This window comes from Eschrichtius robustus, chromosome 3 (genome assembly GCF_028021215.1).
Source record: "Eschrichtius robustus isolate mEscRob2 chromosome 3, mEscRob2.pri, whole genome shotgun sequence".
Classification (NCBI taxonomy): Eukaryota; Metazoa; Chordata; class Mammalia; order Artiodactyla; family Eschrichtiidae; genus Eschrichtius; species Eschrichtius robustus.
The window spans coordinates 32,913,441-32,936,087 of NC_090826.1; the positions used below are offsets into that span (position 1 = coordinate 32,913,441).

The 22,647-nt window shown below is 42.0% G+C and overlaps 1 protein-coding gene across 1 annotated transcript in view; it reads left to right on the forward strand.

Annotated features, from left to right (window-relative positions):
* Window positions 1-762: 762 nt before the first annotated feature.
* Window positions 763-22,647, forward strand: part of ZMPSTE24 (zinc metallopeptidase STE24) — a 49,833-nt gene continuing 27,948 nt past the window's right edge. The window contains exons 1-5 of the mRNA XM_068539607.1: window positions 763-966; window positions 2,954-3,100; window positions 10,867-10,953; window positions 21,951-22,067; window positions 22,463-22,615. Of these exons, the coding sequence (XP_068395708.1) occupies window positions 844-966; window positions 2,954-3,100; window positions 10,867-10,953; window positions 21,951-22,067; window positions 22,463-22,615 (627 nt within the window). The 5' untranslated portion in view covers window positions 763-843. The remainder of the gene's footprint in view (window positions 967-2,953; window positions 3,101-10,866; window positions 10,954-21,950; window positions 22,068-22,462; window positions 22,616-22,647) is intronic.

A 22,647-nucleotide genomic window follows, 5' to 3' on the forward strand; every position in this document is an offset into this window, starting at 1 on the left:
AGTGGTTAGGACTCTGGGCTTTCACTACCGTGGCCCCGGGTTCAATCCCTGGTGGGGGAACTAAGACCTGCAAGCTGCACGAGGGGTTCAAAACAAAACCAAAACTCATTACCCACTCTCTAATATGCCTGAATTCAGAACAGCCCAAGATAGGCCAAAACACACTTACAATGCCTAGTCCCGCTCTTAACTTTAGTCTTAAGGTATCCCAGGGATGAACACACCACAGTCTGAGTAGCACCAGTTCAGAGGAATGATTTCTAGAGCCTGGGAAGCCGGCTCCTCTGCTGTTCCTCCCAGCTACCTCAGGGCCGGAGCGGCGGCCCACTCTGTCCGTTCCCGCTTAGCCCGAAGACCAGTGGTCCTGACCGCGGAAAGAACGGCGCAGGCTGCAGCCCAGCCAGGGCAAGCCCCGGAACGAAGAGAAGAAACTGCCACTCGGGAGGCTAGAAAGCGGAGAGTCCGCGGCTCTGTCAGGCCCAGGAGGGAAGCCGGACCCTCGGCAGGAACACGCCATGGAGGGGAGGGGAAAGAATGTCGGTGCGACGCAGCTCAGGGTAGCGGGGGCTGGCGGAGGTCGGAACTCGGACTGTGGGCCGGAAGTGAGGAAGGCGGAGCTTATCCTGTTCCTACAGACACTAGGCGGCCCTAGGGAGCGTCAGCCGGGGGAAGAGTGTCTGTGTAACACTGCGGGCTGAGCCGAGGGAGTGGGATGGGACGGGTGTCGGTATAAGGGCTCTCGGGAGGGACGGATATCGCTGTGACACTGCGGGGATGCTCTGAGGGGACGGGTGTCGGTGTGGCACCAGCGCACGCTGAAGGAGCCGGCGGAACGGGGTGGTCATGGGGATGTGGGCGTCGCTGGACGCGATGTGGGAGATGTCGGCCGAGAAGCGTATCTTCGGGGCCGTGTTGCTCTTCTCCTGGACAGTGTATCTTTGGGAGACCTTCCTATCACGGCGGCAGGTGAGCCTAGACAGGGCCCACCTGACCCCGACACCCGGCCAGCTCTAGGCCAGCCTCGGTCTCGACTCCAAGTCCCTGGATGATTGCTGCGGCCCCAGCACCGGCCTCGACCTTATGGGTCCCTACTGAGCCTCCTAACTTGGCCCGATGATGGGGTAGGCCTTGAGGGGATCTGGTGCCTCAGGACGTTTTCTGCAACGTGATCATGGACCCCAGGCCATTTAGGGTCTGGTGAAAGGGAAGGCAGGGCTGCCGCCTTTTCAGGCCTGAGCTCTTGTACCTGCCGCACAGCTTCCTAAGGATTCTCGGGCACAGACTTACTTCCTTTATTTTTGGCAGCAACTCATAAACCTTCAGAAAGAAGGTGCTAAAATTTTAGAATCACAACTTCCCCATGATATTTGTGTCATGCTCAACCACAGCACTGGGAAGCCATTTTCTGAAAATGAAGATTTCTCAGTCCTTCCAAAGACCTGAACTCTTTTCCCTTTAAAAAAGAAAAAAGAAAAAAAAAGCGTATATGTTGTTTTTGCCCAAAGAACATTTTCTTAAAAGCTTCTTTATTGTTTTTATTCAAACAATTAAACAGTAAAGTAGAAAGTGAAAGTTACTTAATAACAGTTCCCTGGAGATAATCACAATTAACAGTTTGATGGATTAGAGATATGAACTTTATTTATTTATTTATTTATTTTTTGGCCGCACCATGTGGCCTGCGGAATCTTAGTTCTCCCACCCTGGCGGGCAGTAGAAGTGCGGGAGTCCTAAACACTGAACCACCAGGGAATTTCTGAGATCTGAACTTTTAAATGAGATAGATTTGAAGTTTAATTGACCACTTTATGGCAGTCTTTCACTGCTGGTTTTCTTCTGTGTTGGCACTGAATCAAGTCAACTGGAATGGTTAGGAAAACCTTTCTTTTTTTAACTGCTGGAACCTTTTCCTTGAGCACTACAACCTTTTTCCTCTGCAAATTTCTCCTCTCAGATTACATTCTGTATGAATCTTTAAATTGAAAATTAAAAAATTTTCTATATCTGTCATTGTCTGGGTTATATCTAGATTTCTTTCTTTAGTCCAGGATATTCAAAGAGGTGTTAAGCTGTATAACACTAGGTTCTCTGATTAGCTCTTAAGATAGCTTCGTTGGTACAGAATGCTGTAGGCCTAGAGAAGATCCTTTGCAGAAAGTAAGCACACAGTATGTACTGTCTAAATTGGAGATGGGGTATTGAACATCTACCTACTTGTCTTACCTTAATAATAAGCCTAGTTACAGAAACTACTTTTCAATAATGTCTTCTTTCTTCAGTTATGCTTTAATGTAATGCCCTTTATCAAGGGTTTGGTAAGATATCCAATAATAAATAGAGAATAGAGATTTATTGTAAAACCATTGTAGGAAATGCTGTCCATTATATTGTTTGGTATCTGTTCTCTGTATTATGTACCATGGGCTGAAATTACTTTCTAGAATTTGGTGTAATGAGAAAGTTTGTCTTTCTTGAAGACCTGATCTGTTTCTGTCATTCCTCAAATTTCCCTTAATTTGGCTTCTAGAATCAAATTTAATGACTAGCCACATTAACTGTTAAAACTCATGATTAGCATATTTACTTCCTTCTGTCCATGAATTTGTTTTCTATATTATAGGATGTATGCTATACCTGGAATGAGTAGTACTCTTTGTAATGTTACAATTTTGGTTTACCTGTGCAAACCAAAGTGTGTGACAGCTTTGATTTTAATTTCACCTAGTCAACTAGTTGCAGGTTTTCTCGTGCTTTTACTTTCCTGCACGAGTTGTTTTAGTGGTCAGTGTACTTCATCAAACGCAGTATTTGTGTATGTATAAAGCAAATTCAACAGGCTTAAGTGACAAGTTAATGTTATAAACCATTCAAAGTTTGATCGTAAATGACTATTGTAATAAGTAATGAGTTGGCTTGACTGTTTCCTTAAGGTGTTTTCTTCAAAATATTTCAGAGACGGATATATAAAACAACAACTCATGTACCACTGGAGTTAGGACAGATCATGGATTCAGAAACATTTGAGAAATCTCGACTGTATCAGCTGGATAAAAGTACTTTCAGCTTCTGGTCAGGACTCTATTCGGAGATTGAAGGCACTGTGAGTAATTTACTTCTTGGGGAGACAGTCTGTCAACTTGTTTAATACTTTGGAATGTTTATTTTCATTTTTGTATTTTTGTGACACAAAAGAGGGTACCACACCTACAAATCCCAGAATGCTTTCTTAACCTTTGTTATTGATGGTAATGAGTGTGGAGCAAAAGAGGCAGAAACATAACTGTTTAGGCAGTTGAAAACTGTAGAATATGGTAACTGTCACCCTGAGGCCAGGTATGAAAAAGAACCTTTTTTTTTTTTTTAATATTTATTTGGCTGCGTTGGGGCACGTGGGATCTTCATTGCTGCGTGCCGGATCTTCCTTGCAACGTGCGAGATCTTTCCGTTGCAGTATGCAAACTCTTAGTTGAGGCGTGTGGGATCTAGTTCCCTGACCAGGGATTGTACCTGGGCTCCCTGCATTGGGAGTGCAGAGTCTTACACATTGGACCACCAGGGAAGTCTCAGAAAAGAACCTTTTGTTGTAAGTTATTCTTGTAGCAATCCCAGCTCCTCTTCCTGCCTCTCAACTCTGTAACCTATCCTCTACATTGTAGCCCAAGGAATCCTGAAACACGATTCTGATCATGTTATTCTCCTACATAAAACCTTTTGCTGGCCCGCTGTTTCCTTCAGGGTAAAGTCCAAATTTCTTGGCACGCTTTATGAGGTCCTTTTGACCTGGCAGTTGCTTACTTGAGCTTCATCTTTTTATTCCTTCCCCCAAATTCTTTCCGCTTCTTTATTGTCCATCTCATACCCAGCTTGGTTTCTTATGACCTTGAGTCTTTTCACATGCTGGTATCTCTGTCTGGGGTGCCCTTTCTCTCCCCCTTCGTCTCCACTCTCTCACTGGGGCCTGATAAATCCCTACTGTTCCATTAGGATCCAGCTGAGACATCATCTCTTCTAAGAAACCGTTTGAAACTTCCCCATCCCTCAAGTCTGGATAAAGTAGCATCCCATCATTATTCCTATCAGAGTACTTAGCATATTGTATTGAATTTGCCTGTTTAGCTGACAGACTGGTTGGTAGTTCCCTAAAGATAGGGTACTTTAAAGTCTTGTTCATCATTTTATACCTAGTACCTGACATATAATAAGCACATAATTCATATGTATTGAATGAAATAATGAGTGACAGATAATTTTTACTTAGTAAAACAGGGCCAGTCTTCCCCCATGCTAAAAGAAGAGAGGCTGTAAAGTACAGAGCCATGTTTCTCAGTCTTCTTTTCATGATCTCCCCTGGCCCCTGACCCTGGTACCTTTTTAGCCAATTTTCCTAGTTGCCCCTCCATGAAATTTTAATACCAGAGATATACTGTATGTCTGTTTCTGTACTGTATGTATATATATATGCTTTACACATAAAATGAGTAAGATTCCCCCTGCCACCGCAGATCAGTTCTTGGTTTTCTACCCCTAAGAACAATTGAAAGTGCATGGCGTTGAGGTTGAGAGCTGACTCTGAACTCAGGTGGCTTGAGTTTGAGTCTCAGCTGTACCATACCAGCTATGAGACCTCAAGCAAGTCACTCAACATTTCTGTGCCTCGGTTTTCTGTTAAAATCGTATGGTAATAATAGTTCCTCATTCATAGTGTTGGTGAGAGGATTGAAAATTAGTTAATATATGTAGGATGCTTAGAATAGTGCTGGATCTGCTGTAAGTGCTCCAGAAGCATTGGCTTTTGTGTTTTTTATCATCATAAGCATGATTATCATCACTATTCCTCCAGAACTCTTTTACTTATTTATTTACTTTAAGTTTTGGGGTGGTTTACTAACAGCAATAAATAACTGGAACATGTAATAAACATTTAAAGACAGATCTAATACTCTTTATTCATTTATAAAACAGTTTAAAATTCAGCACCATTCTGTCATTCTGAAATGTAACTAATTCTACATATCTATCATATATTTAACTGAGCCAAACCACCATACTCTACTTATTTCATTAGGCAAAAAAAATAAGTTGTTATATTTTGTTGAATTTTTTTTTAAATTAATTAATTAATTAATTTATTTTTGGCTGCATTGGGTCTTCGTTGCTGCGCAGGCTTTCTCTAGTTGGGGCGAACGGGGGCTACTCTTCGTTGAGCTGCTCGGGCCTCTCATTGCAGTGGCTCCTCTTGCTGCGGAGCACAGGCTCTAGGCGCGCAGGCCTTCAGTAGTTGTGGTGCACGGGTTTAGTTGCTCCTTGGCACGTGGGATCTTCCTGGACCAGGGCTCGAACCCGTGTCCCCTGCATTGGCAGGTGGACTCCCAAAAACTGTGCCACCAGGGAAATCCCTTGTTGAAATTTTTAAGGGCTACAAAATAGTGCAGTATAAAGTGATATAAACATGAATAGAATCCAGAAGTTTATATTAATGAAAAATGGGTATATATTCTTTTTGAAAAATAAACTATTTTTTAGAGCAGTTTTAGGTTGACAGCAAATTTGAGCAGAAAGTACAGCGCGTTCCCATACACCCCATGCCCCCACATATGCGCAGAACTCTCCCACTGTCAGTGTCCCAAGTCACAGTGGTACATTTGTTAGAATGGATGAACCTACACTGACACATCATTATAACTCAAAATCCATAGTTTACATTACCATTGCCTTTGGCGTTTTCCATTCTATAGGTTTGGACAAAAATATAACGACTTGTATTCATCATTACAGTGCCGTACAGAATAGCTTCACTGTCCTAAAAATCCTCTGTGCTCTGCCTATTCATCTCTGCCTCCCCGCTAATCCTCGGCAACAACTCATCTTTTTATCATTCCCATAGTTTTGCCGTTTCCAAAATGTTATATAGTTGGAATCATATAGTTTATAGCCTTTTCAAATTGGCTTCTTTCACTTAGTAATATGCACTTAAGAGTCTCCCATGTCTTTGCATGGCTTGATTTTATATTCTTTTTGAAAAAATGCTCTGTCATAATTCCTCCAGAACTCTTTTAGTTCCCTCAGTACCACCAAGAGAAAGATTCCTAAATTGAAAATAAGGTTGTAGGTACTTTCACCGTAAGCATCTTTGCTATAGACAGCTTTGCTGCAAGCATTTTCACCACATAACCGATTGACTGTAAGGCAATTTTGCAGTAAAAGATAAAATAATGAAAAATAAAAGAGGGACATTAAAAAGGACATAAACACGTAAAATGAATAACAAAATTAAAAAGACTTTATTGCAAAATACAAAACATTTGAATACATTTAAAATGTGTGTGGGGCTTCCCTGGTGACGCAGTGGTTAAGAATCCGCCTGCCAATGCAAGGGACACAGGCTCGTACCCCGGTCCGGGAAGATCCCACATGCCGCGGAGCAACTAAGCCCGTGCACCACAGCTACTGAGCCTGCGCTCTAGAGCCTGTGCTCCGCAACGGGAGAGGCCGCAGCAGTGAGAGGCCCGCGCACCGCGATGAAGAGTGGCCCCCGCTCGCCGCAACTAGAGAAAGCCCTCGCACAGAAACGAAGACCCAACACAGCCAAAAATAAATAAATAAATAAATTTTAAAAAAAAATGTGTGTTGATTCATGACAGTGCTGCACAAATAACTGATTTTATTTTGTGAACTGTACCTAAGCACTTGTCTTCCAAGTCTTCTGTTCATAGTATTTTATACAATTTTTTTCTTGTTGATTTGTCTCATCGTTCAGCATTGCACTTTTTCTTTTTTGCTAAAACTTCTTCCTTTGTTAAGAGAAGTATCAGTTTTCAAATACTAGGAGGCATATTTGTAACTGAGCTCTGTATTGCATTGTGAAAGCCTCTATACCATAGTTCGTTCTTGGTATGTAGTCATATGTCCACTGATAGACGTTCCGAAGCTCTATGGGAAATGTGGGTTCAACTCTGCACCTTCGAGACCTCTTTCTCCTCCAAAGTAGTGTGTTTCAAAGTAAGAAACCAACTCTTGGGGCAAATCATCTGTCAGCTCAATAAAGCCATCAATAACATTGCTAACTGGAGGATATGCTAACCAGTTGAAACCAAACTGTCAACCGCGAAACTGTCAACCAGTTATTTTATCTTTCACAGCAGAATTTCCTTACAGCCATTTGATTATGCAGCGAAAATGTTTGCAGCAAGGTATTTAAGGCAAAGAAGCTTATGGCGAAGATACAGACATGTAAAAATAATTGAGATTGGCTACCATAATTGTTTCCTCACTTAAAGAGAAGAAACTGGCTGTTTGTAGCTTTGTTAAATGATTACAAAATTGTCTAGTTAGTCACAAAATTTGCATTGACAAATATTGAATACTAAGACTAGTGTGGTTAAAGCAAAGACTCTGAGAAATTAAATGGCTTGCCCATATAATGGCCAGGTGACACTCACTGCTAAATGGGAGAACTGAATTTCAAACTCTGCTCTTCTGAGTCTTTAAAATTACACAGAAGAAACCATTCTTGAAACTCTAGGGACTGCAACATGAATGTGCTAAATTTATCCTTGGGGAATTAGTAAACTACATTTGCCATTAGATAGGAAGTATTTTGTGTTACTTTGAAATCCTGTTCTGTTTGAAAACAAGTTCATTAATTCCTATTTTGTGTTGATTAAAATTAATTGGTTTGTAAGCTTTGGTCACAAAGAACAAGTGCAAAGATTAATTTAGACTTTTTTTTTTGCCATGGTACTTTCTACCTGAGGGAACATAAGAGGCCCTTGTGACGAATTACAGATGCCACTGTTCACACAAATGTGACAGAGCACCCAGAGATAAAATGTCCCCCCTTTCTGAGACAAACTTTCCTGATATCTCATAGGTGTCAATAAAGAGCCCTCTCAAGAAGTGGAATGGCTGGGGAGTAGAGTAGGGCAGACTAGAAAAGTTCAAATTGTAGCTTCTCCAATTTCTGCTTGTTTCTGACTCAGCAGTTTAGCCTCTTTGAGTCTCATTTTTTCTCCTCTTTAAGATGAGAAGAAGATAGATATTAAACCATATTTCATATGTTTTGTGGCAGGGACTGAGTAAGATAATGTAATGAAGCAATTAGTATAGTACTCAACACATAGCAATTACTTAGTCACTGGGTTTCTCTGGGCAAGTTACTTTAACATTTCTGAGTTTCAGTTGCCTTATCTGTAAAATCAAGATGACTATGCTCCCTGCCCTGCCTGCTTCTCAAGACTTTAGTGAAATAATATATGTGGAAGCACAGGACTTGTTTTTGTAGGCATCATTAGTTCTTTTTACAGGACATCCTGTCAATACAGAGAAACTTTACTGTTCACCGTGTTTTGTTTTTCATTCCCCAAAGCATGCTAAGCAAGCTTGCAATAGCAGTTTCCAAATGCATTCATAAATGCATTCAAAGTTCATATTAAAGGTACCCTTGATACTTACTTAAAAGCTGGACTTTTGGGACTTCCCTGGTGGCGCAGTGGTTAAGAATCCACCTGCCAATGCAGGGGACATGGGTTCAAGCCCTGGTCCAGGAAGATCCCACATGCTGCAGAGCAGCTAAGCCCGTGCATTACAACTACTGAGCCTGCACTCTAGAGCCCGCGAGCCACAACTACTGAAGCCCGAGTGCCTAGAGCCCGTGCTCTGCAACAAGAGAAGCCACCGCAATGAGAAGCCCGCGCACCACAACGAAGAGTAGCCCCCACTCGCTGCAACTAGAGAAAGCCAACGGGCAGCAAAGAAGACCCAATGCAGCCAAAAATAAATTTAAAAAAAAAAAAAAAAGCTGGACTTTTAATAGTAGGTGTTCCAGCCTTTCCCCCAAAGCATTATAAACCCTTAATTCTGCATTATTTATTAGTATTGAGAATAGGATGAAGGAAATGCCATCCCAAGTCAATTAGTTCAACAAGTGGAGCATATACCACATACAGTGGTGCCAAAGCATGTCTTCTGGGAAAACAGTTTATATCCAAGATTGAGTTAGTTAAAGTAGAGTGGAAATAGCTGGATGTAGAGTTAAGGGGCCTTTAAAAAGGCAGTCTATTAAAACAGTGATTTTCAAACTTTGGTGTACATCACATTTAACTGGAGACTGACTCTTGGGCCCCACTTCCAGTTTCTGATTCAGTAGTTCTGGGGTGGAGGCTGAGACTTTGCATTTCTAACATATTCCCAGCGATGCTGCTGCTGCTGTCCAGAGACCATATTTGAGACCCATGGTATTGCATCAATCCCCTGCATGCTGGTAAAAGTCTAAGAGATGGATAGCATCAAGTATGAGTGCGATTGTGGGGAAATGGGAATGCTCAAGTATGGCTAATGGGAGTGTAAGTTGATGTAAACACTTTAAAGAACAAGCTGATAATGCCAGATAAAGTTAAAACTCACCATATATTGGTCTAAAAAGATGTAGAGTGTAAAAAGTAAGCTGTAGAATGATAAATACAATATGATGTCATTTATATGTGTGTGTGTATATATATATATATATATATATATTCATTAAAAAATTTTTTTTTAAATAAATAAATTTATTTATTTATTTTTGGCTGCGTTGGGTCTTCGTTGCTGCGCGCGGGCTTTCTCTGGTTGCAGCGAGCAGGGGCTACTCTTCATTGTGGTGCGCAGGCTTCTCATTGCAGTGGCTTCTCTTGTTACGGAGCACGGGCTCTAGGTGCTCGGGCTTCAGTAGTTGTGGCTCGTGGGCTGAGAGCGTAGGCTCAGTAGTTGTGGCGCACGGGCTTAGTTTGCTCCACGGCATGTGGGATCTTCCCGGACCAGGGCTCAAACCCTCGTCCCCTGCATTGGCAGGCTGATTCTTAACCACTGTGCCACCAGGGAAGTCCCTGTGTGTGTGTGTGTGTGTGTGTGTGTGTGTGTGTGTGTATGTATATATTTATTTATATTTATATATTCTTAAAAAGCATATGTAAACCGCTTTATTATTTATGGATACATATATAAAAATGCAAAGTAGATTGGAAGGACACCTAAGAAATATATGATAGTGCCCAAAACCCTCAAAGCCACAAGGAACCATGTCTGAACGGATGGGAATATTGTACTTCTAACCAAGGAGTGTGATCATTGTGTTCCCGGGGCTCCACAGGTGAAGAAGCAGTACGTTGACTCCTCTGGGCAAAATGATTCCACGAACTTGGTATCTGTTGTGAGAAGTCGTGTTTTGTAAGCATGTATTCTTTTCACATTTTAAGAGCTGCTCCCTCATTCATATGTCTTGTTGGTTTGGTGAATATCTGTGTTCGCTTTATCTGCCCAAGACAAAGGGTGGTGCTGAGAAAGGGCCTTACTCCTATGATACCCTGACTCCTACCTCAGGATTTACTTTTTCCTGACCCAGAGAAGGCTCTGATAGCCCATTCTGTCCCCCAACATGGTAGGTGGACATGACTCTCTACTTATACCGATACTAATACTTTGTCCTAACCAAGAGGCTATTTCCTTTCAAGGAAAAGCCAGCTATGGAGCCGTAAAGCCTGGCTCAAATTCCATTTCTTTCACTTGTTAGCTGTGGGATTTTTGATACGTTGCTTAGCCTTTCTAAGCTTAGTTCCTGATTCTTAAGGTCTTTTGTGGTCTTTTGGCCAAAGTTTGTTTTTTTTTTTTTCTCTAAACAGCTTTATTGAGGTAAATTAGCAAATCATACAGTTCATCCATATAAAGTGTACGGGCAAAAACCTTTTAACAGTCTAAACTTAGTATCTCAATTGGTTTGTATCTGCCTAAATGCGTATTTTATCCTAAATAAGATCTCTCTTTTTTTTTAACATACTTTCATATGATAGTTTCTAGTACTGCTTCAATGTGACCAACATGTGCTTTGTTTTATAGCTTATTCTTCTCTTTGGAGGAATCCCTTATCTCTGGAGACTCTCTGGGCGGTTCTGTGGCCATGCTGGCTTTGGACCAGAATATGAGGTATGTCATTCATTAGCATATATTTGTCAGTCTTTCTTTTTCCTTGGCCAGCTTTCTACTAAAGTTAATTTTTTGGCTCCTACCGTTATTAGGCTTCTCTGTCTCTGCAGTCCTTGTTGACCTGTGTTAGCATAATGCAAGTTACTGTAGCAAACCCCAGAATTTCAATGGCTTATTACAATAGTTTATTTCTTAATCACATAATAGCCCAGTGTGAGTATTTTGGGTGTCAGCAGGTGACATCCTTTTATGTGGTAAGTCAGAGACCCAGTCTCTTGTTATATGGCTCTGCCATTCCCTAAGTGCCCCTAAGTTCTCTGCATCCAACAGGCAGATGGAACGAGAGGGTGTTGAAAGTACATCCTCTTCTTAACTCCCTTGGCTCCGAAGTGATACCTGTCCTCTGCATTCACATTTCATTGGTGAGCCAGTCATTTAGTCTCAGATGCAAGGGAGCTGGGTAATGTAGTCTCTGGTAGGCAGCTGCTTCTTGGGAACAACTCTATGAAAGGGGAAGCATGAACTATGTTGAACTCACGCTAAGTAGATACCCTGTGCCACACATGCTTAGCAGATACTTTCAACAGAGACAGAGAGTATACCTCTTAGAATCTCCACTGAGCTACTTGAGTTGACTGCCCACTCTTCCAAGAATACCAGTTATTGGAATCAAAGCCTTCGACCTGAGACTTTCTGCCTATAATGGATGCTGGGACACTGCTTTTGACTTTTTCTTGGGAATTGCCAAGTCTGTTCTCTCCTTCCTGATTGTTTATTTGAAATGATGGGTCTTATCTATACGTGTAGGTACCTTGGGCTTTAATTCAGCTCATCCTGTATCCCTTTTCTGTGTACCGTTTTCTAAAGGAGCCAAACTCTTTAAGACCTCTTCTTCCTGTGATATCTCTGTATCTTCATAGACTCTGTCCTGACCTGCTATATGCGCTGTTATAGTTTAATTGCATGTCCTCTGTATTGTTTCATAAACAATTTAAGGTGGTTTTGTATAAACATGACTGGCTCCTATTTTATTTCCCATCTTCAATGTCACTTTCTCAGAGAGGCCTTCTCTGACCACTCTCATCTAAAATAGCATCCCTCTGTCACTCTTTTTTTTTTTTTTTTCCCCTGGCCGAGCCACCTGGCTTGTGGGATCTTAGTTCCTCAACCAGGGATTGAACCCAGGCCCTTGGCAGTGATAGCACGGAGTCCTAACCACTGGACTGCTGGGGAATTCCCCCTCTGTCACTCTTTAGTGAAGCATATCACCTTATTTTATTTTCTTTATAGAGGCACTTACCACTATTTGCATTTATCTTATTGTTTATTCGTTTACTTTTTATCTGTCACCCTGACAAGACTTTTAAGCTCCAAGGGGACAGAGACCTTACATATTTTCTTCACTGCTATGACTTGTGCCTAGAACAATGCCAGTCACGGTGTAGATATTCCATAAGTATTTGTTGAACAAATAAACCCAATTTATATACATACATATAAAAATATTCCTTACGTTAATGGGACATATTTTATATAATGTTCTGAGACATTATTTTTGTATTTAACAATGCTTTAGAGATCTCTTCCTGTCTGTTTATATAGATCTTTGTTTTCTTTAATGGCTGCATGGTACTGGCAGTCCTCACTCTGCACAGTTCTGATATACACACATTTCACTTACCATGGTTTAGTTAATAACACCAGTCCCTCAGCAGTTTCAAATTTCAGTTACCACAGTATGTTACATGCATAACTGCATAAAGTACAAGTTCCCTGCTAGCTCTTCAGTCCACAAATCACCGTGCAAATAACAGATGCTCATGCAGTGACCAATCATGTCACTCTTTTCAAATTCTGCTGGTGACTGGTCACTGCACATCTGCTATTCAGTGAATCAGAGCGTGCAGTCGTCTTGCCTCCTGGTCTCCCAGCTATAAATCCACATGACATTTTACAAAGATGGATCACTGAAAGAGGGAATTGGCCAACAAAGATGAAAGCGTAGCAAAGAAATGGAAGATGATAACACTGGAATTGAAATTCAAATCTAGGAACTTCCCTGGCAGTCCAGTGGTTAAGACTCCACGCTTCCACTCAGGGGGCATGGGTTCAGTCCCTAGCTGATGTACTAAGATCCTGCATGCTGTGCGGCACGGCCAAAAAAAAGAAAAAGAAATTCAAATCTGATGTACATGGTACAGAGGAAACAGCTGACCAAATTCCCACCTGAAACAGCTTTTTTGGTTTTTGTTTTTTCATAATGTATGAAGCACTAAAATACCCTTTCCCTGGATCCTCACCAGTACTTATTATATACATGATTTTTAACTTTTGCCAGTCAGGGAAAAAATGTTATTGTGCTGTTATTTCATACAACTTATTGAATGGAACTTGTTGAATGGAAAAGTCACTTATGAAGCAACATAAGTAGGTAAAAGTGTGTGAATATCCATACAGATTTTTAATATAACTAGTGTCCTGGTGATGAACATTTAGATTGGTTCAATCTTCCTTCCTACCTCCCTCCCTCCCTCTCTGCCTTCCTTCCTTCCTTCCTTCCTCCCCCCGCCTCCCCCAGCTCCCTTCCTTCCTGCGTTGGGTCTTCGTTGCTGTGCATGGACTTTCTCTGGTTGTGGCGAGCGGGGGCTACTCTTTGTTGCAGTGCGCGGGCTTCTCATTGCAGTGGCTTCTCTTGTTGTGGAGCACAGGCTCTAGGTGCTTGGGCTTCAGTAGTTGTGGCACGCGGGCTCAGTAGTTGTAGCACACAGGCCTAGTTGCTCCGCAGCATGTGGGACCTTCCTGGACCAGGGATCGAACCCGTGTCCCCTGCATTGACAGGCGGACTCTTAACCACTGCGCCACCAGGGAAGTACGGTTCAATTTTTCTTAATTGCCTACACTCGTGCCCATCCTTGTACACATGTCGTTGTGCACATATTCCACATCTATAAGAAGTCTGAAATAGTATATACCAAAATTCCAAAAGTGGTTTTCTCGGGAGAGAATTTTGGCAATTTTTATTTCCTTATTTTTGCTTATCTCTTAAGAAAATTCAGCAATGAGCATCTACTTCTCATATAATTAAAACCAATTGCTTCACTAAAAAAAGAAGAAGAAAACTAAGTGGACCTCAGCTTGTCCTTAGGCATAGGCAGTGTGTCTTTTGGCAGGACTTTCTGCTTTCCAAACTACCAACAAGTGGTCTCATAATCAGTGTCCTTATTTTGACAGTGATATTTGGCCCAGCCTTTTTCAGCAGGTAATCGACGTAATGACTCAGGATGCTCCAGAGTTCTGTTGCCACATTATGCATATAAGATGGAATGAGTAGGTTCATCTCAGACAAGAGGTGAACTGTGCCATCAGGATGTTTTGGTCTGGATCACTCTGCCCTCACGGCGCAGCACTTTATAACGTTCTGTGTCCTGGAGTCTTCAAGTGTTCACTGATAGGTCTAGAGCCCAGATCTTGTTGCCTTTGAGAAGCTATGAGTCAAAACCTCTTCCCCTCACTGCCCAGTAGATCTTATTCCTAGGATATTTTCTCCTTCCTGAATTAGAATTAGAGATCTTCTGAGAAAAACTGCTGGAAGTTTGTGTATTCTCCAACTTCCCCAGTGTGACTGTCACAACTCCTTTTTTCAGCTAGAATATCTTCCTTAACGCAGTCACCTGTCTAAACTCCAGCTCACAGTTGTCTGTTAGGAGTAGAAGGATCTTAGAGAAGAGTAGTGAAAAGTAGCATTTTAGGGTTGGATTATGAAAATCTTTAAAAGCATAATGAGTTTACAGAGCAGTGGTCCCCAACCTTTTTGGCACCAGGGACTGGTTTCGTGGAAGACAATTTTTCCATGGATGGGGTGGGGCTACAGTGGGGAATGGTTTCAGGATGATTCAGGAGCATTACGTTTTTAAAAAAAAATAAATTTATTTATTCATTTATTTAGACTATGTTGGGTCTTAGTTGCTGCGCGTGGGCTTCCTCTAGTTCCGGCGAGCGGGGGCTACTCTTCGTTTCGGTGCGCGGGCTTCTCATTGCGGTGGCTTCTCTTGTTGTGGAGCACAGGCTCTAGGCACGTGGGCTCAGTAGTTGTGGCTTGCGGGCTCTAGAGCGCAGGCTCAGTAGTTATGGCACACGGGTTTAGTTGCTCCTTGGCATGTGGGATCTTCCTGGACCAGGGCTCGAACCCGTGTCCCCTGCATTGGCAGGCGGATTCTTAACCCCTGAGGCGCATTACGTTTATTGTGCACTTTATTTCTATTGTTATTACATTGTAAAATATAATGAAATAATTATACAAGTCACCATAATGCAGAAACAGTGGCAGCCCTGAGCATGTTTTCCTGCAACTAGATGGTCCCATCTGGGGGTGACGGGAGACAGTGGCACCCGAAGTGTGTTGCTTATGTCCATCTACTCCGTAATCTCGTTTTGGTTGCTGTCACCGCAGAAAACCCTGCTTCACAAAGACAGGATGTTGGAAATGGAAGCAGGCTTTTCAGTGCTTTTGTGGCAATCTCAGGATATTCCACCTTGACTTTCATCCAGAACGTATGGAGATTTGAAGTTGTCTTAAACATACTTTTAAGGCCACCGTCATTTACGATCTCAAGCAGTTAATCCTCTTCTAGCACAGACAAAGTTAGTTCACCTGGCTTATTCACAAATGGGTCGCAGATCCATTCCTTCCCAGTTCGGGGGTCTTTTGTGGTTGGGAAGTAATGCTCAGACTCTTTTGAAAGCTGAGATATGTGATCATGCACCAGCTGGGAGAAAGACGGCCCTGGCTCAGTCTCTTTCAAAATCTCTGCTAATGTTTGAAACACGTCAAAAATCCCAGTGTTCACTTGTCGACCCCATAATTCCAGTTTGGCTCTGAATGCAGCCACTTTATCTGCCGACTTGAGCACAGTTGTCGTTCTCCCCTGAGGTGACAGATCGAGTTCGTTGAGCAGGTTGAATATGTCACACAAGTAAGCAAGTTTTGTGACCCATTGTGTGTCACTGAAATGTGTGGCCAGTGGTGACTGTTTTTCTAAAAGAAATCTCTGGAGCGGCTCTCGTTAACTCAAAAACTCTGGCCAGTGATCTACCTTTAGAAAGTCATCTCACTTCTGTGTATGAGGGAAGGCGCGGGACTTCCCTGGTAGGCTAGTGGTTAAGAATCCACCTTCCAATGCAGGGGACGTGGGTTTGCTCCCCGGTCGGGGAACTAAGATCCCACATGCCGCGGGGCAACTGAGCCCTTGCGCTGTGGATCCCGTGTGCCACAACTAGAGAGAAGCCCGCGCACCGCGACTAAGACCTGACTCAGCCAAATAAATAAAGAAAAAAATATTTTTTTTTAAAAAAAATAGAAGATGTGTGTGCTCTGCATCCATCTCCTCAGAGCTGCACGAACAGATGTGAGTTAAGGGCATGTACTTTAATGTGGTTGATAATTTTAATCACATCCTGCAAAACGTTGTTAAGTTCAGGTGACATTTTTCGGCTAGCCAGCAGTTCCCTATGGATGACACAGTGCGTAGATTAACATTCAGAAGCGACCTCTTTGACCCGAGTAGTGAAACCAGAAAGCCATCCAGCCGTGGCAGCCACTCTGTCCATGCATATACCGACACAAAATGACCAATTCAGTTTTCCTGATATGTAATCATTCAAAGACTTGAATAGTTCCACAGCTGTGGTGCTGGTTGGCAACAAAAGTGCACATAACATATCCTCATGCACATCCTCCTGAAAAATATATCGCACAGAAAGATATCGCAAGGCAAACATCGCTGCCTTGTCAACATCGGTAGACTCATCAACCTGGATTGCGTACCATGGTGACTCATTAATCCTCTCTAACAATTGTGCCTCAATATCCTCTGCTATTTCATCAGTTCGTCTAGTTATGGTGCTAGCTGAAAGAGGAACACGTGCCACCGTTTGAACTGCAGCCTCTCCTAAAAGTTCATGACAAATGTCCTCAGCAGCAGGCAGGATCAACTCTTCACCGGTAGTAAAGGGCTTCTTAGCTTTAGCCATGCGGTTAGCCACTAAGAATGATGCTCTCAGTGCAGACACATTTGATGACGTGGTGGCCTTCAATAATTGCTTCTGTTCTTCGTGTTCATGGTTTTTTCCCTTTGAAAAACTCCAAAGGCTTGTCTTTCAATGCAGGTGCTTGGTCTCCATGTGGCGAAGCAGTTTTGAAGGTTTCATGGCTTTGTTGGATAGCCGGTGGCCACATATTATACAAAGCGGGCTTGGAGAATGTGAATCACCTGTTGCAATGAACCCGTAATTTAAGTAGGACTCTTGGTATTTTCTTTTAAATGTAGCTTTCTTTTTGTTGGCAGTCTTAGAGTCTTCTGCTGTCTCATCACTGGGTCTTTCTCCCTTTTCAAAGAAGCTCTCCAGTGATGTTTGTTTTTTTACTCATCCTGGCTAGGGTTAGCTTGTGGGCTTACCAAAACTGTGGCTGAGACAAGTGCGCAGTGTGGGAAAGAGGCGTGGATGGAAGTGGATAAAATAATGGGCGGGCCACGCGCAGACTAAAATGTGTCGGATTCTGACTTAAAGCCTGCCACCAGATGCAGCTGTACAATTGAAGTACATCAACTCACTTGCCACAATAAAGCCTGCCACCTGATGCTTAATTGTCGCTTGCCACTCACTGATAGGGTTTTGATATGAGTCTGCAAGCAATTGATTTATTATGGTCTCTGTGCAGTCAAACCTCTCTGCTAATGATAATCTATATTTGCAGTAGTTCCCCACCGCTAGCATCACTGCCTCAGCTCCACCTCAGATCATCAGGCATTAGATTCTCATAAGGAGTGCACAACCTAGAGCCCTCACACGCACAGTTCACAGTAGGGTTCGCGCTCCTATGAGAATCTAGTGCCGCAGCTGATCTGAACAGGAGGCGGAGCTCAGGTGGTAATGCGAGCAATGGGGAGCAGCTGTAAATACAGATGAAGCTTCGCTCGCTCCCCCACTGCTCACCTCCTGCTCTGTGGCCTGGTTCCTAACAGGCCACAGACCAGTACCGGTCTGTGGCCCGGGGGTTGGGGGCCCCTGTTATAGAGCCATTACGAGCTTTTAAAGTAGAGAAGTGGAGTTTTAGATTCATCTGGTGTGTATGTAGGATGGATCGAAAGGGGAGGGATTGATATTAGGCAGGGGGACCATTTAAGAGGCTGTTTTACTGTTTAAGGCAAAATAATTTACAACACTCTTGGAATCTTAGTGTTTTAAGGAGGGAATAAGCCTACTGATTGGGGAATTAGACTTACTGTTCATCTTCTTTAAGAAGAAAAATGGTTTATTGATAGAATTATTCGTTTAAAAATGGTATTTATGCATAAGGTAAGTGAGATTAAGAAGGAATCAAGTTGTCTTAAATTAATTCAAGGCTCCAGACGTAGATGATTTATATGGTAGCATGCAGAAGGAAATTGAATTTATGGCATATGTTGATAAACTAGGGAGAATGGAGAATGTTTCAGAAGACTACAGGTGAGCAAAATCTAGATTTTCAAAAGGAGAAAATGGTAGATTCTGTGCAGAATGCTAAACTTGATAATCAGTGCCTTATCACAATTCTTCAGTGAATTATTAAGGAAGAGATTTATGAACTTTAAAAAAAAGAGTAGAGGGACTTCCCTGGTGGTCCAGTGGTAAAGAATCCACCTTCCAGTGCAGGCGACGCAGGTTCAATCCCTGGTCAGGGAACTAAGATCCCACATCCTGCAGGGCAACTAAGCCCGGCACCACAACTACTGAGCCCCCGCACCTCATCTAGAGAGCCTGTGTGCCGTAAACTACAGAGCCCACGTGCTCTGGAGCCTGTGCCATAACTAGAGAGAGAAAACCCACACGCCACAACTACAGAGAAGCCTGCACACCGCAACTAGAGAGAAGCCCGCATGCTGCAACGAAGAGCCTGCGTGCCACAACTAAGACCCGATGCAGCCAAAAAAAAAAAAAAAAAAAAGAATAGAGCCCATTTATAATCCCAGAGCAGCTTGTGAAGGGCACATGATAAAACATTTTATAGTTAATCTGAACGACTAAAGACAGAGGAATAGCCAGAAAGATTCTGAATAAGTAAAATAATGAGTGGTAACTTTTAGATATTAAAATGTATCATAAATCTTAAATAGTGTATTGGTACCAGAAACAGGCCTAACTAAGTATATGTAATCTTGGTATATGATAAAGGTGGCATTTCAGATTGGTGAGGAATATATAGATTATAAATTTTCTTAGGACAACTGAGAAAAAAATAAATTCCAATTTTATATCCTCCAAGAAAAAGAAAGACTTAGATGAATTGAGTATTTAAATATAAACAAAGATACACTGACAATACTTAAACAAAAAAAAACTATAAATTTTTTTTTTACTTTTTATTTGATATTGGAGTATAGCCAATTAACAATGTTGGGATAGTTTCAGGTGCACAGAAAAGGGACTCAGCCATACATATGCATGTATCCATTCTCCCCTAAATTCCGCTCCCATCCAGGCTGCCACATAACATTGAGCAGAGTTCCCTGTGCTGTACAGTAGGTCCTGGTTATCCATTTTAAATATAGCAGTGTGTACATGTCAATCCCAAACTCCCTGACTATCCCTTCCCCCCTTCATTCCCCCTGGTAACCATAAGTTCGTTCTCTAAGTCTGTGAGTCTGAAGAAACTATAAATTTTAATATGATCTAGAGTTTTAAATTAATTAATTAATTAATTAATTAGGCTGCGTTGGGTCTTCGTTGCTGCGCACGGGCTTTCTCTAGTTGCGGTGAGCGGGGGCTACTCTTCATTGCAGTGCACGGGCTTCTCATTGTGGCGGCTTCTTTTGCTGTGGAGCACGGGCTCTAGGCACGCAGGCTTCAGTAGTTGTGGCTCGCGGCCTTTAGAGCGCAGGCTCAGTAGTTGTGGCGCACGGGCTTAGTTGCTCCATGGCATGTGGGATCTTCCCGGACCAGGGCTCGACCCCGTGTCCCCTGCATTGGCAGGCGGATTCTTAACCATTATGCCACCAGGGAAGTCCCGAAAGAACACTTTAGAAAAAATTGAGTACCTCAACAGAAAAATGGGCAAAGGCAGAAATTTGTATAATTATAAAATACATGAAAAATATAAATCCATACTGACAATCAAAGAACTGTGTTTTAATACAACAATGAAGAATCTAGGAGTTGTGCTTCTTTCTTTGTTTTGGCCTATCATATCATATTGGGGAAAAAACAGTTAAAAGAATCATAGGACAGAATTGTTGAGGGATAGGGAACTAGTCTCATGCTGCTGTCAGACTGAAAACTAGTATAGTTTTTCTAGAGGACACCTTGGCAGTGTGTATCAAAAATCTTTTAAAAGTTTGACACCAGACATTTCACTTTTACGAATTTATGGGGAATGAATGAAAGGGGTTCATTGTAGCATTGGAATGAATGCTATAATGGAAATATATGTAATGGAGCCATTAGCAATGAAGAAATAGATCTATATTTATTGATATAGAAAGATGTTCGTGATATGTTAAATGAGTGAAGCAGGTATTCAAACAATCTATACAATATGGTTGTATTTTTTGAAGATGGGATTCCGATTCAGTAGTTTTGAGGAAGGTCCTGGAATCTACTTTTTTTTTTTTTTTTTAAGGAGGCTTTTAGCCCTTCTCACGGGCTCTCTCCTTGCCTATGTTACTTTTTTATTTTTTATTTTATTATTTGTTTTATTTATTTATTTTTTTGGCTGTGTTGGGTCTTCGTTTCTGTGCGAGGGCTTTCTCTAGTTGTGGCAAGCGGGGGCCACTCTTCATCGCGGTGCGCGGGCCTCTCACTATCGCAGCCTCTCCTGTTGCGGAGCACAGGCTCCAGACGGCAGGCTCAGTAGTTGTGGCTCACTGGCCTAGTTGCTCCGCGGCATGTGGGATCCTCCCAGACCAGGGCTCGAACCCGTGTCCCCTGCATTAGCAGGCAGATTCTCAACCACTGCGCCAACAGGGAAGCCCCTGGAATCTACTTTTAAAAAATTTCTCATTTCCCATTTGGGGACAAATGCTGGCATAAACCACCCTGCATGTTGTAGCCAGACAAATCTCCTTTCTTCCTCTTCCCTTCTCCCTCTTCCTATGTTTAGAAACGTAGTGGCTGCGTCTTTACTACGAAGTCAAATATGCTTTGCTGGTGTACTCACACTTAAAAGAATTCAGTTTTACTCTGGGGAGTAAGAGGGAGAGTGATGGCGTGGTGGGAGGGAGAGCGAGGGTTTTGTTTGCTTCATTGCCTTCCCCTCCCCACAAGTTCCTTCATACCAATTAGCCCTCATCCTCCACTGTCATAGGAAAAGATATTTGTAAAGAAAAATGAGGCAGTTCTTGGCTTTTGATCTCCTAAGGACCTGTTGTTAAGGCAATTAAAGGAGTTCTAGAGGGTTATTTTCTCTCTTGAATTTTGGCTCTGGTAAAACTTTAGCACACTCTGCCCCACCTGCCCTGGCCCAGCTTTCCTGATGCTCTATTATGTTTCTCTGCCTGGTCCCAACTAGGCCCATCATCTTGTCATCTTTCACTTTTAAGGTGCTCTTTTCTTTCTCCTTGCTTTCGCAAATTGTGTGGAATTCCTCCTTGCCTCTTCTGTCCCTCTAATTTATCTCTTTCTTCAGAGTAGCATTCCATTTCTCATCAGCGTTGTAAGCCTTTCTTGAATTCACCAGCATGTGTGGCTCAATTTAAGTTCTTTTAACCATTTTGTCTCTATGACTTCAGTTAACTTTCATATGGTGCCGTGTAATAAAAGAAGAAGTGTTTTTTTGCCTCCCTATCTTGCAAATAAACTCTGAGGGTAGTGGTGATGTTTCAGGCCTTGTATGACCCGTAGAATCAAGCACATTGCTTGAGTTATAGTAAATACTCAGCAAATACTCGTTGATTTGTTCCCTAATAATTCATTTGAAGAACGAATTAATATTAAAAAACTGCCTCTTTTTTTCTTGTGTTTAGATCACTCAGTCCTTGGTGTTTCTGCTGTTGGCTACACTTTTCAGTGCATTGACTGGTTTGCCATGGAGTCTTTATAATACTTTTGTGATCGAAGAAAAACATGGTTTCAATCAGCAGGTAAAATAGAGAATGCACATGTTCTCTTTTGTGCTTTTGTCCTCTGCTGGGAATAATTAAAACATAATTTGCTATTTTAGAGCATGAATTAATCGAGGAAAAAGGAACTGCAGATACGGTAAAGATCATAGTTTAAAGTCTTGCCATAAACTCCTTTAAAGTCTAATGTCTAATGCACTAATGTCTAGTGTTTTTCAGCTAATAACATATAAATGAGTTTATTTTAAACTATAAAATGCAAGACATTGACTTATTGTCTTAGGCTACCTGTTGTCATATAGGCTCACTGCCTTTTAATTTTTAAAATTGCTTTAATAATGTATCCTTTCTATTCACTTATTTGTTATTTTAAAAGCAGTTTCTTAGTTTCTCATGATGACCTTTTATTTTTTCAGACTTTGGGGTTCTTCATGAAAGATGCAATCAAGAAATTTATTGTGACTCAGTGCATTTTATTACCTGTGTCTTCACTTCTACTTTACATTATTAAAATTGGGGGAGACTATTTTTTTATTTATGCCTGGCTGTTCACACTAGTTGTGTCTCTGGTAAGTGAAATCTTTGTTTCGATTTTCTTTTA